Raw genomic sequence first — 15,223 nt, 5'->3', positions numbered from 1 at the left:
TCTATTTGGGGTGGGATTCCATGGGGCCCCAAATCCGTAGAGGATTTTACCACCCCTAATACTGTCTTAATTCTCTTACAATTATTACCCTAGATAATTCGTAGTGCACCTGCCCCAAACGCAGGCTTATAAAAAGTTAAAAATTGAAGTATGTAACAAGCAAGAAAAAAACAGATGAAACAAAAAAAAAAAAAAAATCAGCTTGAGAGTTGAGCCAAGCCAAGTTGAAAAAACCCATCAAAACCAAACTCCCATTCTATCTTAGTTGGCAAAAATTTTATGTTGAATTTTTTTATTGGTGGAATAGAATCAGTAAGCATGGGGACAGTGTGATACACCTAATACGGATTATCATTCTCATTACTTTGTAGTGGCCAAAGCCAAACAATCGCTAACATGTTCTAAGTTCATATTAACACACAATTTCATCTAAATACCTACTAATAAAATGCTAATCCTAGTCCTACATAAAAAATTATTATCACTATATCAAATGTGTAATTGGTATTATCAATTTAAAATAATATTATTACAAGTTGTACATTTTAGATTAATATTTTCATCGCTCGTATTATCACTATGTTAAATGAAATTCTTACAAATTATAAGTTTCTGCCCAACAAAAGAAATCGAGCCAATTTTAGATTTAATTTTTTTGGTCATGCCGATGATTATTTCTATTTGCCTACTAGGTGTTAAAAATGGGGTCAAATAATATTATTACAAGTTGTACATTTTAGATTAATATTTTCATCGCTCGTGTTATCGCTATGTTAAATGAAATTCTTACAAATTATAGGTCTCTTTCCAACGAAAGAAATCGAGTCAATTTTAGATTTAATTTTTTTGGTCATGCCGATAATTATTTCTATTTGCCTACTAGGTGTTAAAAACGGAGTCAAACAATATTATTACAAGTTGTACATTTTAGATCAATATTTTCGTCGCTCATGTTATCGCTATGTTAAATGGAATTCTTACAAATCATAAGTCTCTTTCCAACAAAAGAAATCGAGTCAATTTTAGATTTAATTTTTTTGGTCATGGCTATGATTATTTCTATTTGCCTACTAGGTGTTAAAAATGGGGTCTGCCAGTATAATAATGTGATTAAGACTTAATAACAAAGAACCCCCAACCCCATGCTCTTCTTTTGTTTAAATAATGTGTCAAGGAAGTTGATTTTCCAACTGCTTATGACTAAGACTGTAATTTAAGCTCATAACCAAAAAGGAAAAAAATCAGTCAATTAATTAAAAGATTAGACTGAGTAATCACATCAATTTCGTGTCAAATGGTTCATGGTTTTTTGGCAATATATTGCCTTTTGTTAGTTAAGTGGGTATGTTTCTTTATCTCCAATTTTGCCCAATTTGTTGAAATTGACATTTCAATTGTCTCCTCCACCCCAAAACAATTAACTATAGAAATCAAGTATTGAGTAATCAAAATCCATTTTTTTTGGGTCTAAAGTCAAGTGACGACATTATGCAAAAATAAATCAGATGCAATTAAAAAAATAAATTAAACCAATAGTGTATGTACTAATAAACCAACCTTTCAAATTAATAAATCATCTATATTCAGGATGTCAACAAGTTATTTTTGATGATTATGAAATAAGAAAATTAATTTTAAAATATCAAAATTTAATCTTAAGTGTATAGTCAAATAACTTTTTAGAATGTGAATGTATATATGTCTTTTCTAAAATTTGATTTATAAGTACTTTTTCTCCTTTATAGAATTAAAAACTTTAACTCAATGAATCTAAATAACTAAAATATAATGGTTAAATGACTTTAAAATATTAGTTAAACTTGAATAAGAAGTTTCCAAAAGTCAGCCAGTTCATCATTAGCTGCCATACAATACAAGTAGATAAATCACATGTTTTGTTTCATAAACATTTTGTTTATTAATATAAAACTTCAAAGCACATGATTCAGAAATTGCCAAGTAATATTATCTCAATCATTTGCAATTTTCTTTTTTCAGCATATACTCAAACAAAATAATTGGCATTCTAATTTTTTTATTTTTTTTATTATTAACCGTCAGAGCACATGACCTGCAATAGATCAACATGAGATGCTGGAGAAATTTGGAATTGATTGGTGATATTTGATCCCTCATTTTATCTCACCAATCCTAACTAATTACTTTTATACTAATACCTATTTTTATTATTCTATAAAATTATTTGAAAAGATAAATAATACACTAATCACATTTAGACTATCTAATTTTATAAACACTAATTTCTTTTAACTTCTTAGAGCATCTCCAAAAGGATCTTTAAATTTTACTCTTCAAATTTCAATTTGCTTACTGATGTGGCAAATAAGTGTATAGAAAAATATAATCCCCTCCAAAAGACTCACCAAATAAGAATAAATTAATATTATTTTAATCAAATATTTCCCATTATCAAATTGAATTGTCATTTTATTTTTTAAAGGAAACATAAATAATAATTATTGCAGTCTTATCTTTTCAATAAATAATAATAAAATATTAATAGAAGAGGGAGAAACTCACTCGGCAATATTGAAGAGTGAGAAACAAATCTTATTTGAAGAATCTAAATTAACGTGTCTTTTGGAGTGTTTAATATTGATACGACTCTTCAAATAAGAAGTAGAATCTTATTTGAAGAGTTTTTTGGAGATGCTCTTAAACGATTATCTCATCTCAAATATTATATACTTTACTTCGGTAATCATGAAAGAGGGATACAAAATCATTAAAAGATAAAGAAGTCATTTAATAATGGGTGATCTAATTAATATAATTTTCTCTCACATTATGGATGAGCAGTGCAAAAATGATGCCATAAAAGATGCTCGGCAAATTGATAGGAGTTGCATTCAAGTTTATTTTTGATTATTTCAGTTGGATGGAGTCATTAATAATTTAACATTCTATTCAAATATTGAAGAACATAGACAGTTTCGAACTGCAATATTAATCAAATTGAACAACTTTGATGTTCTAAAGTAAAGAATTTTATCCATTCAGTAAAAGGAACAGATACTTGGAAGACTCTAAACAACTATGCCCCAATGCCTAAATTCCAAGTTTTGTATAACACCACCCCACACGACGACAGCGAAGGTGATGGAGATCCAGCAATGCTTAAGGGTAGAGTAGGGATTAGATAGAGTATAATAGATGCTAAAAATTATTTTAAAATTTTAGGTCATGTTTGGAATTGAGGTGCTATAACTTTTAAGATACAGCTGCTGTGAAAAAATAATAATAACATGTAGTAAATATAAATTTTAAATAAAATTATTAAAGATATAGTAGATTTTTCATCATATAAATAAAAAATCATATCAATATAATTTTTAAATTACAACAGTTAGTATTTATCAAATACTTAATGCTATAACTTTTAAGTTACAACTGTTTAATCTCAATTTCAAATGCACATTAACTGAAAAGTGGAAGTGGCGGGGTAAAATAAGATTAAGGGGGGGGGGGGGGTTTAAATTTAGGGAAATTTGTAACCTACCCCCAAATAAATTGACATTTTGCACCGCGTCCCCAACAAATTTGACTTGTTGCACTGCGCACCCAAAAAAATTGACATTTTTGCACCACGCCCCCAATTCCGTTATTTTCTCAGTTAAGTTTAACGGCTCCGTTTAACTTTTGATTGAATGACAAAAATGCCCCTCTATGTAAAAAAACAAAATTTTTAGCTCATTTAATTTTTTAAGGTTTTTTGTTTCAATTGCAATAAAAAAAAACAATTCCTCTTACATGTTCATTGTCACCACTATTATTTTTTCTTTAATTTTTTAAAGATTTTTTTTCAATTTTTATAAAAAAAATTCTTGTTACATGTACATTTGTCACCACTATTATTTTCCTTTAATTTTTTTAAAGATCTTTATTTCAATTGCAATAAAAAAAATTTCTTGTTACACGTACATTGTCACCACTATTATTTTTTCTTTAATTTTTTAAAGATTTTTATTTCAATTTTAATAAAAAAAAATTCTTGTTACATGTACATTTATCACCACTATTATTTTCCTTTAATTTTTTAAAGATTTTTATTTTAATTGTAATAAAAAAATTTATTTTTACATGTACATTGTCACCACTATTATTTTTCCTTTAATTTTTAAAAAATTTTTATTTTAATTACAATAAAGAGAATTCCCATTAAAATTAATTTAAGGAATAAACTTCCAATTTTACCCCTCCACCGTAAAACTTAACTGAGAAAATAACGGAATTGGGGGCGTGGTGCAAAAATGTCAATTTGTTTGGGTGTGCAATGCAACAAGTCAAATTTATTGGGGACGCGGTGCAAAATGTTAATTTATTTGGGGGTAGGTTACAAATTTCTCTTAAATTTAACATCTCCTTGGAATTTTAGTGCTGGGCTCGATTTTTGTATTAACACTCTGGGCTTACTTTAAAGCCGAATAAGCTTAACAGAAGCCCAACAAATTATCGGGTTTTCAAAATATAAACAGAAAGAAGAAGAGCACGGAACGGTGCGTTTTATTGGAGAGTTGAAAAATGAAAATACAAATAAAACGGCGCGCATTTGCTTTCTCCTTCATCGCCTTCAGTAACAGAAAACAACTAACAACACACTGAATGGAGGAACAAATTGCACAAAATTGCGAACAGTCGCTCTCTGTCTCAAAACGACACAGTTTAAGAGCACTATCTTCAATTCGCTCCCTAATAAATAATCCTAACACTTCCAATTCAACTCTCTCTTCGCTCCTCGAAACCCTAACTCGCTCTCTCCAACTTACGGATTCTGACTCACTCACTCGCCACCATGAGCTCACTCTCCTCGCCGGTCTCTCACTCCGTCACCCTCACTTCTCTCCTCTCATATCCAACTCGCTCCGTTCCAACTCTCTCCTCTTCTCCTCCTCTTCCCCTCGTCTCGCCGCCGCCGCCGCCGCCGCACTCGCAGTTATCTCCGACCACACCGTCGACGATCGCTTCTTCGTTTCGCTCTGTTTCGCTTCTTCCGTGTCCGTACGGCTTTGGTTGCTTAGAAACGCCGAGAGGTTTAACGTACGGCCGCATTTGTTGTTCACCGTGTGTTTAGGGTTGACGAAGGATCCGTATCCGTACGTAAGAGAAGCTGCTTTGAATGGCTTGGTTTGTTTGTTAAAACATGTCGTTTTTGAGGACGTTGATTTGATTCAAGGATGTTGTTGCCGTGCCGTTGAGCTTCTACGCGATCACGAAGATTGCGTTAGGTGTGCCGCCGTTCGCGTGGTCAGTGAATGGGGGAAAATGCTTATAGCATGCATCGACGAGAAGAATCGAATAGATTGTTCAGACGTAGTATTTATCCAGGTATTTCTTTGGTAAAACTATACTATAAATTTGCTGTACTTTCATAAGTTGTTCCTTTATACATTCATAAGTATATTTCTCGTGGCATGTGTGTTTTCAGCTATGTTCAATGATAAGAGATATGAGAATGGAGGTCAGAGTTGAAGCTTTTAATGCTCTTGGGAAAGTAGGAATGATATCTGAGATTGTCTTATTGCAAACTCTATGTAAGAAGGTTTTAGGGGCCACGAAAGAGAAGAAATTTCATAGTCTGGGTGCTGCAGAGTGCTTCGAAATTTCAGCATCGGCTGCTGCTGGGACTTTTGTGCATGGGTTTGAGGATGAATTTTACGAGGTAAGAATTGTTAATTGTAGTTGTTCCACTTTAATCTCACTACTTTGACATTTATGGGTGTTTTATGTCTATGTCTGTGTGTACAGGTACATGTATAGATATACTTGCTGTGACACTTTTGACAATAAAACGATCATATAGCAGAGTTTATTTTTTTAAAGATGTGTTCAATTTATTTTGTTCGGTTCAAAGGCATTTTGAGCATAGGTTCATCATGATTGTGATACAATCTGTGCTTAATTTGAAGGTGCGTAAATCTGCTTGTTCTTCCTTGGGTTCACTTGTAATCCTTTCTGAAAAATTTGCTGGAGAAGCTTTAAACCTTCTGGTGGACATGCTGAATGATGATTCAGTGACTGTCCGGCTACAAGCTTTGGAAACAATGCATATTATGGTAACCTGTGAACATCTAAATTTGGAAGACAAACACATGCACATGGTAAGTCTCCTGTCTTATCTCTGTACAAAACATGCATGTATATACATTGTGTGCTCAATCTAATCCTTTTTCCCAAGAGGGATATAAGTTGCATATGGTCGGGGTAGGATTTGCTGTTCAAGTGGCTTTATTTGTTGATCTTGGCAAAATGGTCATATTTATTGTGGAAATATTATCTTGCTGAATGCTGTGTAAAGGAGAGGCACCCTTTAGTAGCCATCATGCTTTCTTTGAAAATGGTGAACCGACAGACAGTCATTTAATGAGTTACCATTATTTCACTTGGCAGTTTCTTGGTACTCTAGTTGACAACTGTGAACTTGTGAGATGTGCAGCAAGAAAAATACTAAAATTAGTGAAGACACCCAAATTGGAGTTTTTTAGACTATTTATTGATGGGCTGCTTGAAAACTTGAAGATTTATCCACAGGTCTGCTGCTTCTTTGCTATGGAATTTTATTATGGATATTCGGAAAACAATTCTACTTATGCATGCTTTTAAATGGTAGTTGATCTATGTTTATATTTTTTTAACCCATTTCTTCTTTTTAACTCTTTTTATGTTTTCCGTAGGACGAAGCTGATGTTTTTTCTGTTTTGTTTTTTATTGGTCGAAGTCATGGGAACTTTGCAGCGTGCATCATCAAGGAGGTTTGTCAAGAGGTGAGGTTGGATCTTTATGTGCAATTCTGGGTCTACAATTTTGATGGAGATGGACTCTCCCTCTACTAATTGCTGCCCTAACTTAAATTCCATGGAGATATAGGATTTTATAGATGAGTCATTGTGTATGAAGTTTCTCGTCTTATGAGAGAAAGTGGGTTTTATGCTATGATTAATACTTCTCGTTAAGTTTCCAACAGAAATGCTCAATGCTGCTGTACTATACCTTCTTTTCCTGTGTGCATCTTATTTATTTTTACTTTCTGTTGCATTGTGTTCGTAACACGTTTCCAGATTAAGTTATATTTGCTAATTTCCTGAATTTGTGCTTCCCCATTTCAGATAGAGCCAGATTCTGATGACAAACTTGGCTTTGATAATGCTAGAGTAGCTGCATTTCTGGTGTTGGCCATCTCAGTTCCCCTCTCATGCGAACAAAATGTCCGCAGCATTCCGCCTCAGATATTTTCATATGCAGTTACATTGCTGGGGAGGATTTCTTATGCTTTAAGTGATGTTATGAACCAACATTCCCTCTTGGCCTACTTGTCTTTATGCAGTAGATTGTCCAATTTTTCTGAGGCCAATTTCAAAGGGGAAGACGCTCCCTTGCATGAAGCTAAAAGTGATGACCCAAATTGCCCCACTGAGGTTAGTATTGGGGCAGATATTCACGTGCAGAAAAGCGGTGATGAAGACTCTAAAAGTCGATCTTGGATACATGGCAAGCTGAAGGAGACAGTGACATCACGTTGCCAGCTGGAAGAGGAGGATGAGATATGGAAGGCTTTGAATCTTGTGCTTGCAAAGGTCAGGAATGTCTGGTCATTGGTACAATCTGGATTCTCAAAGGAGGCTTTGCGGATATTGAGGTTTGTAATGTAGTCACCTATACCTTAATGTTTTCTGGCTTTTCCATGCTGTGTGTGTAAAAAAAATTTTGTTTGTTTTGACATGCAAATCATTGTTCAAATGACCTCTACTAGAGATAAGCTAAGGTGTTTTTCAAGACAGTTACCATTAAAAAAAAAATTCCTATTGTGATTTGCACATGGTTCATGGCTTTTCAGACAGCTTCATGAGTCGGGCGATATCTGCCACTCAACCTGATAAAAACATCATAGCCTGAGATAAATCCTATTCATTATCTGAGTGTGAAGTATGTGGAATTTTCTAGTTATGCTACTTTAGATACATGGCTGAACTTAAGGTGTGTTAATTATAGAATTACCTACTAAGAGAAGACTTGTCATATTTGTCTACATCTATTATGTGCTATTAATTTTCATATTTTTGACTATTTCAGGGCTTGCAAGGAAGAAGTGTTAACATTTAAAGCTGAATCCCGTGGATTTGATGGTGCGTTATTATTTAGCTTGCAATATTTCAAGGTACTGAAACTGCTTACTAAGGTCTGGGAGCAATTTGTGCCCGCTAAAAATATTCATCATTATGAGCAGGGAGAATTGGAGTTTCTACTAGGAAAATTGGATAGGAGTCTGAGAGAACTCGGGTGTAGGTTTCTTGGATTGTCTAAAGAAGAGGAATTGCATGTCTTAGAGCTGATGCTGATCTCTTGTTTATTGAGATTGTCCAAATTCGAAATCTGCTTCTACTATACCACCATGAGGAACCTATCTTCTACAATTTCACATTTAGAATTTCTCCATCAGCAAGGATCCACTGAACCATCGAATTTCGTAACTGCAGTGAAGAAATCATTATTTGAGATCAACATTTCTACTAGTCATACTTCCTACAGGCCATTTCTGTTCAATCAATTACTCAATTCCTTCTCTCTGAGTCAACTTGTGTTTCATGGAAGACTTGAGCAGGTACATGCAGAATTGGGTGTTCCTGATAATAGTTCTGAAAATCCTGTTATTTTTGTCTCAGGACTCCCAGTTTCTATACCCTTTGAGATCACTTTGTATCATATCTCGAGTGTGAATAGGTTGTGGCTCAGGATGACTATGAGTGATGAGACCACTCAATTTGTATTTCTAGATTCGAACTTACTTGGTGGCTGCAAAGATGCCAAGAAATTTACATACGTTGCACCTTTTTATAGAACACCAAAGGCAGCATCTTTCACTCTGAGCGTTTGTATTGGTATGGAATGTTTATTTGAAGATATACATTCAGTCAAGGGCAATGGAGGACCGAAACGTGCCCTAGCATATCTTTGCAATGAAAAAGAAGTTTACTTTTCCAGGGTTTCTAGAGGATGATTTTTCCCTACATAATCTTGGTTTGGTAGATTGTTTGAAAATCTACGAGAGCATGGCCATTGCATTAAGCTCTCGGCATTCCCAGTGATAGACTGATTTTCTTCCATTGGATGTTTACAGATCTAGTGAAAATATATATCCAGCCTGGCTGTAATAAATTAGTTGAAGATGTTAATTTTTCTTCTAAATTAGATGTCTGGTTGAGTTCATTTCTTGAGAAGGTAAATCAACCTATTTTGTTGGTCAGAAGGGCACTCATTTTTCCTTTTGCTTGGAAACAAAAAATGTGTATTAACTATATGGAATGGACATAAGAAAGGGACTAGTTGTTGTCAGAAGGTCGCTTGTGAATCTAGTGTAATTACAGCTATCTAGTGTTGGAAAGCTTGATATCTTGGTGAGATTATTGAAGTACATGCCTTTAGAGGTTGTGGGGTTCCTTCAGGGCTGTAGTGGCGAGACAGTTATTTTCTTTTGTGGAATGGTCATGCTATTGCAAATGATGGGAAAGCTGATTATTTTGAGTTGTTCCCCGTGAAAAATTGACTACCTGCCAATTCTTTCTGAAGGAAAGTCCTCTTCTGTATCAATTGATCCCTGGGAACAAGACGACTATCCATGCCTATACAACGTTTGTTACGTTTTTTAATTTATGGGATATATGATAGACGTGGCAATTAAGTACTACTGTAGTAAGGTAAAACAATCAAATGCATTTTGGTTTTCAATACCATATGTTATATTTGATATACATTTATAGTGCCGTCGAAGAACTTGGTAGATGTCTTCTCGGAAGTGTATTTTTTTTTTTGATTCTCTGCGAGAAGAATTTGGATGTGTCTTCATAAAAAAGGAGGATATCCTTGTAGGGAAACGACAAAGATTACCAAGAACCAACAAATGTCAATGTTCATAATTAATGGACAAACACAGTATCTTTTGATTGCAAGCGTAAAAGCGAGAACAAGATCTTTTGATTGTAAGGACAAACGCAAAATTTTATTCGGAGCTTTGGATCTACAAAATTTCAGGAAAGAAATGTTTTGCAATTCTTATAGTTAGTTCCTCAACAGGAACTGTCACTGTTGATCTTCTTATGGGTGATGGGTGATGAACCCAAAAAACTTTTTATACGGTTAGCCGCTCAACCAATGAATTTTAGTATCGTATACACCTATGTTTGAAACAAAGAAACGAGCCAAGTTCGATAACTCTTTAAGCAATACTTAGACAAGTAGCGTATGATTGAAGGAATGTTAGGCCTTGTTCCGTGATGGCCCTGTTCCTCGCTCGCCTCACCCAATCAATAACTATCTCCTCAGCTTGGCTACCTCTAACGCCTTCTTCAAGAGCATCTGCTGCTTCAGCAAGTTTCCCTTCACGCAAATAACTCTCAACTCTACAAATGACGGACTCAATCCCATCATTAGCTCGGTCGGCTTCTTTTACCTAAATGACAATTGTGAAGAAATATTGGTAATGACAAATGAGTTGCAATGCGACTATTATAGACAGACCTCTTACTTGATGTACCTTTAACCAAGATGCAATATGTGCTAAAGAATGTGTCAAAATACCACCGCCGCCTGGTGGAATCAGGCTGAAGTGGCGTAGAGTCCCTTTCAAGGCATCAAACTGCAATGGGAAAGGCCAGGATAAAACAATTTAGTAGAATACTACTTCAAAATTATCTAATGGATATTCTGAAAAGAAAAAAAACATAAATATATCAGAAACAAAATTGCAGTTGGTGAAATAAACAAATGTATCTTGCAAGAAAATATTTTAAAAATTGGTTCTAACACATTGAAGTGGCAAAACCGTGCTAGGCTTGACGAAAATTTTATGTAAACCAGACTGGAAAATTAACAGTGAACAAAGGAAAAATAAAGGATCCTATTCCAGAAGCTAAGTTGATTCTCTTTTTCTCCCTTTCTCTAGTTGGCTACACAAGATAAAAGGATTATATCAATATAATCACCTTATTCATTCTCGGTCTATTCCATTATACACATAGCACGCAATTTATTGCCTTAGCAAAAGTTGTGGGATCCACATTGTTTGCCTCTTACATAGGTACTGGCTTTTTTGTGCAAGCAGTCTGGTGGTTGAAAGTGTATTTTGTTCCTTTCTCCTATTTTACTTAATATGTGAAATGGATGCAGATGTCATGTAATTGCTGTTGGGAATGAATTCTATCATATAAATTTGTGTTATGTCGAATAAAACTTGCATTGCAGATGCCACTCATTCCCACAACACCATTTAACCTTATTTAACCACACATAATTGTATCACAAGTTTTACCTTCTGGTTCAATTGCAGCAGTGTTTCTGTCCCATGGTATCGTGTTTCTTCTGGAAGGGACGATAAGACCAAGTCTAAGACACAGTCTTTTTCAATGCCATCAAGATAGGTATAGAGAGTATCTATTTCTTTTTGAATTGGTAATCCTCTGGAAAGTGCATCTTCCAAAGCCAGTGCACCCTAAAATAATTGATAGCAATCTGACTTTAGAGACTAGCAATAACGATCAACATCTTCAAACTTTAAAATGAGAAGGTGTATTGCCCAAAAAGAGAACAAAAGAAAATAATAATGACGAACAGCAGCTTATAGTGTTGGAACTCACCAAAGCAAGCTTGTGGGCAAAGTAACTTTTACGAGCCTCTTCAGAACGTGCATAAAACGCCATGCACAAAGCATTTATCTGTGCAAAGAAGAATTCAAATTATATCATACTACCCATTACAGAAAAATCACAATATTCAACAGTTAAAAAGTGATAAAAGACATGGAAAAATACCAGCAAATTTGAGCACAATGTGAAATGCATCCTACTAATGAAAATATGCAGACATGCGTATACAAGACACCATCAAACATGTAAAGTTGAATTCATCCAAGCAACTAAAAAGGCATCCACTTCTACCAAGCTGCAATTTATGATCGCAAATCATTCTCTTCTTTCCCTTTTTTTACTGTGCTAAAACTCTAGACAGCATCTGAATACTTTAAACAATAGAAAAACACTTGACCTGATCTCTAGACTCAGTTGTTATTAATATTAACACCCTTTCTTGGTATCTTTTCCTTAATAAACATATTGCAAAATCAAAATTCTTCACAGAATTTTCATAAAGATGTACTTCTGTTGGAGAATTTCCATAAAACATTCTTCACTCAAAGAGTTGATATCTTGCTTGAAAAATAGTAATTTAGGATCATAATATAAAGAATGTATTCATCAGTAATCATCATATTTGATCAAAACTCTTACATGGAGATTTGCTTCTGCCATTTTCTCAATCTGTGCTACCTTCTCACGCGCAATTGATGCAGCTATTTCTGCTTTTGCCAACTCAAGAGCATTTTTCAGTTTTGACTCTGCTTCATTTTCCTGCAGTTATTCCAATAACAGCAACTTGAGTTAATGGGTTACTAAAACCATTGCTTTTTACAGAAAAAAACTAAAAAATGCACCTTCTGTTCAAGTTCCATCCTAAGTTTCTCTTCCATCTTCTCTTGAAGTGACTTGATGGTAGCTGCTGCTTTTGCTCTTTCTCTCTTCAATTCCTGCCCAATGAGAAAATTTAATATACTTAGAATTGTCCTAAAAGAAGCCAAATCCTCTCTCTCTCTGTTGCTTTTCTTTTTGATGGTGTATCTGGCTCCTATAACCAGGTTATATTTTTCAAACCATCACTCCCTTACGCTTTTTGATATATCTGAAAGGTATGACAGGGAAAAATTTCCCTAGCGCTAGTGAGAAGATGAGAGCTTTATATAAAACTTGTCACCTAACATGGACATTTTCCATGCAGTGCAACTTCAGAACATGTATTTAGATTGCCGGTGCCCACTGTCCGGTGATTACAAGATATAATTAATATTTCAGAATAGAAGCATCAAGTCACTCATTGATATTCAGGCTTCCCTCTTCCCCTCTTGGTTGATTAAAGGTCTGAGAAGATGTGCTATTACTCAAAGCTGTAAGATACTTATAAACAAAAAACAAGAAAGTGACTGAGAAGATGAAGATCGACATGCAGTGATACAATTAGATCTACGGACGGATGGAATATTATTAGCCAGCAAGTGTAAATTGCCAAAATTAGAGATTGAATTGGCAAACAACAATGATTTGGAAGAAGTAGTCCAATATTTGGCTTACATGAACTTGCTACATGCTAATGCACAAATAGTAGTCTAGTTGTCACTACACCAATATTACCTTGCACAAACAAGTAGCGAAAGAAGTATTAAGTGTCTACATGTAACAAGTGTACTATTGTGTCAAAAAGGCATTTAAAGATGCATGTAGGGATTAACAGTTATTTAATAAGCCTAAAGTTGAAAAACGTGGAAAAGATACATCATATGCCAAGTACTATTAAGAACAGAAAGGTGTATAACCTTCTCTAATATTGCTGCCTCTTCTGTACGCATAAGTTCCCTGGCCCTTGAATCCCTCAATTCCTTTTCATACTTCTCCTGAAAAAGGGAAAAAGAAGCAGTAAGATAAGCAAGATTAAAACGGGAACAAGAATGTTACGACAAGAAGCTGGTAGAAGTTAGTCAGTGGTTTAGATCATGCACGTGATAATCTATTCCAAGCATAAAGATAATCCAGACCTTCAATGCTCTTTTTTCCTCGGCAAAAGCACGACCATCTAATTCAGCCTGTCTTTGTTCAGCAGCATGAATTGCTTGTAAAAAGTCAAGCACCACTTTGCCATCCTTGGATAGGTAACCATTATTCAACTCCTCCATTACATTAATAAAATCCTACAAATTGAGAAACGAAGATAAAACATATATAATCAGACAATCTTCTTCAATGTAAAAGTACAATGTATGCATAGAATAATGCGCAAAGAAAGCTTATCATAAACCTCCGTTGCTTTGTCGATGCCCTCATCAATTTTATCCCTTAGGTGATATGCATCAAGGAGAGAAGCCGGTGATTCTGCACTGTTGCTTAACTCATTCTGTGATAAAAACATACCAGAATCATCATCATTTTATAGCCAATGCAACAAACAGATTTTTATAGAGGATTTTAGATCAGGGAAGTACAAGAAGTATAACAATATAAACAATAAACGCAAATAAAAGGGGGAAAACCCGCCAGGCTGCCACCACCTCCTGCACCATCAATCTTATAAGAAATGTACAATTAATGGTTGTGCATATGCTAAAGAAAAACTAATATAGTAATATCCAAAGGTACCTCAGATTTGTCTTCTATGATAATGGACTGTTGTGGAAATGCTTTCTGCTCATCTTTTTCAGAAGCCGCACTCATCTGGCTAAGTATTCCTGTGCCTTGAACATTTTCATCTTTTTCCTTGCTGCTTTTTGACTCGGAGCTTTCCACCTCAACACTTCCTTCAGATGATACAGGAGGACTTGTGCTGGGTTCACGGGATTCTATGCTTTTATTTGAATTTTCAGCCGCATCTTTCTCCTTCACTGCCACTGTCTGATCTTGAGGTGTCAATTCTACTTTATCTTGCAGATGAGGCTGATCTTCAACTGGCGTTTTGCTTAAAGCTTCAGGCTGGCGAATATCTTTATGAGGCTCAACACTCTGCATAGCTTGCTCCACAGCAGAAATTGATGTCTTAGGCTCTTCATCACTGTGGGAAAAAACCACAGGCTCAGCCACATGATGATCATCCTTCACATCGTTTTTATCTTTTCTAAACTTAGATGAATCAAGAGAACTGTGTTTTTCTTTCTCTATATCAATATATTGGTCCAAATACCCATTCTGATAAGCTATTAAACCGACACCAACAACAACAGTAGCTCCAAAAATAATTGGTGAAAAGTTGCTCCCTGATTCCGGTGGCTTGCCTGTGGGACCAGGTTTTGGGGACACATTTTTTTGGGAAGCAGTTGAATATTCCTTTCTTGCCGAAATAATTGAGGGAAGCTGTTGCAAGTTTGTCAACCATAAGCAAATAAGGAGCATATCTTATGTACACAATGACTGTATCTATATTACCAAATCAATCAACAATACAGACAGAAATACACTCACAAAGAAGTGAGATTTAGAAAGAAAGTTATAAAACTATTGCCGAGTTTTAACAATAACGCCTTTCTGAACCAAAAAAGCACGTAAAAGTACTTCTTAGAAAAGCACTTCTGCAGGAAGCACCAATGAGCAGAAGTGCCAAAGTGCTTCGGTTGAATGATACT

At 34.9% G+C, this 15,223-nt stretch overlaps 2 protein-coding genes across 5 annotated transcripts in view; one reads left to right on the top strand and one right to left on the bottom strand.

Annotated features, from left to right (window-relative positions):
• Positions 1-4,554: 4,554 nt before the first annotated feature.
• Positions 4,555-9,743, top strand: LOC102610717 (protein SIEL). 2 transcript variants are annotated; one of them, XM_025098521.2, is made up of 8 exons: positions 4,555-5,346; positions 5,447-5,680; positions 5,928-6,119; positions 6,409-6,549; positions 6,693-6,782; positions 7,125-7,654; positions 8,089-8,141; positions 8,243-8,417. In XM_025098521.2, exons 1-8 carry the CDS (start codon positions 4,624-4,626, stop codon positions 8,275-8,277), a joined length of 1,998 nt encoding a protein of 665 aa, XP_024954289.1. In that variant the 5' UTR covers positions 4,555-4,623; the 3' UTR covers positions 8,278-8,417. The 2 variants fall into 2 exon arrangements, with proteins under 2 accessions (XP_024954289.1, XP_006464283.1); XM_006464220.4 differs by having other exon boundaries at positions 4,560-5,346; positions 8,089-9,743.
• A 361-nt stretch (positions 9,744-10,104) lies between these two features.
• LOC102611229 (uncharacterized) overlaps positions 10,105-15,223 on the bottom strand; it is a 5,531-nt gene continuing 412 nt past the window's right edge. The window contains exons 3-13 of one of the 3 annotated variants that reach the window (XM_015530057.3): positions 14,785-14,954; positions 14,247-14,655; positions 13,909-14,004; positions 13,649-13,801; positions 13,430-13,507; positions 12,497-12,589; positions 12,294-12,413; positions 11,646-11,723; positions 11,321-11,500; positions 10,538-10,648; positions 10,105-10,462 (exon numbers count right to left, since the gene is read on the bottom strand). In XM_015530057.3, coding sequence (XP_015385543.1) covers positions 10,229-10,462; positions 10,538-10,648; positions 11,321-11,500; positions 11,646-11,723; positions 12,294-12,413; positions 12,497-12,589; positions 13,430-13,507; positions 13,649-13,801; positions 13,909-14,004; positions 14,247-14,655; positions 14,785-14,954 — 1,722 coding nt within the window. In that variant the 3' untranslated portion in view covers positions 10,105-10,228. Of the gene's footprint in view, positions 10,463-10,537; positions 10,649-11,320; positions 11,501-11,645; positions 11,724-12,293; positions 12,414-12,496; positions 12,590-13,429; positions 13,508-13,648; positions 13,802-13,908; positions 14,005-14,246; positions 14,955-15,223 lie in introns of all 3 variants that reach the window. The other 2 variants (XM_015530009.3, XM_006464222.3) reach the window with 2 other exon arrangements.

The sequence above is a fragment of the Citrus sinensis genome, chromosome 7 (assembly GCF_022201045.2).
Source record: "Citrus sinensis cultivar Valencia sweet orange chromosome 7, DVS_A1.0, whole genome shotgun sequence".
NCBI lineage: Eukaryota > Viridiplantae > Streptophyta > Magnoliopsida > Sapindales > Rutaceae > Citrus > Citrus sinensis.
Note: the sequence above shows the minus strand (reverse complement) of the source record. Positions and strands in the feature narration are given on the sequence as shown.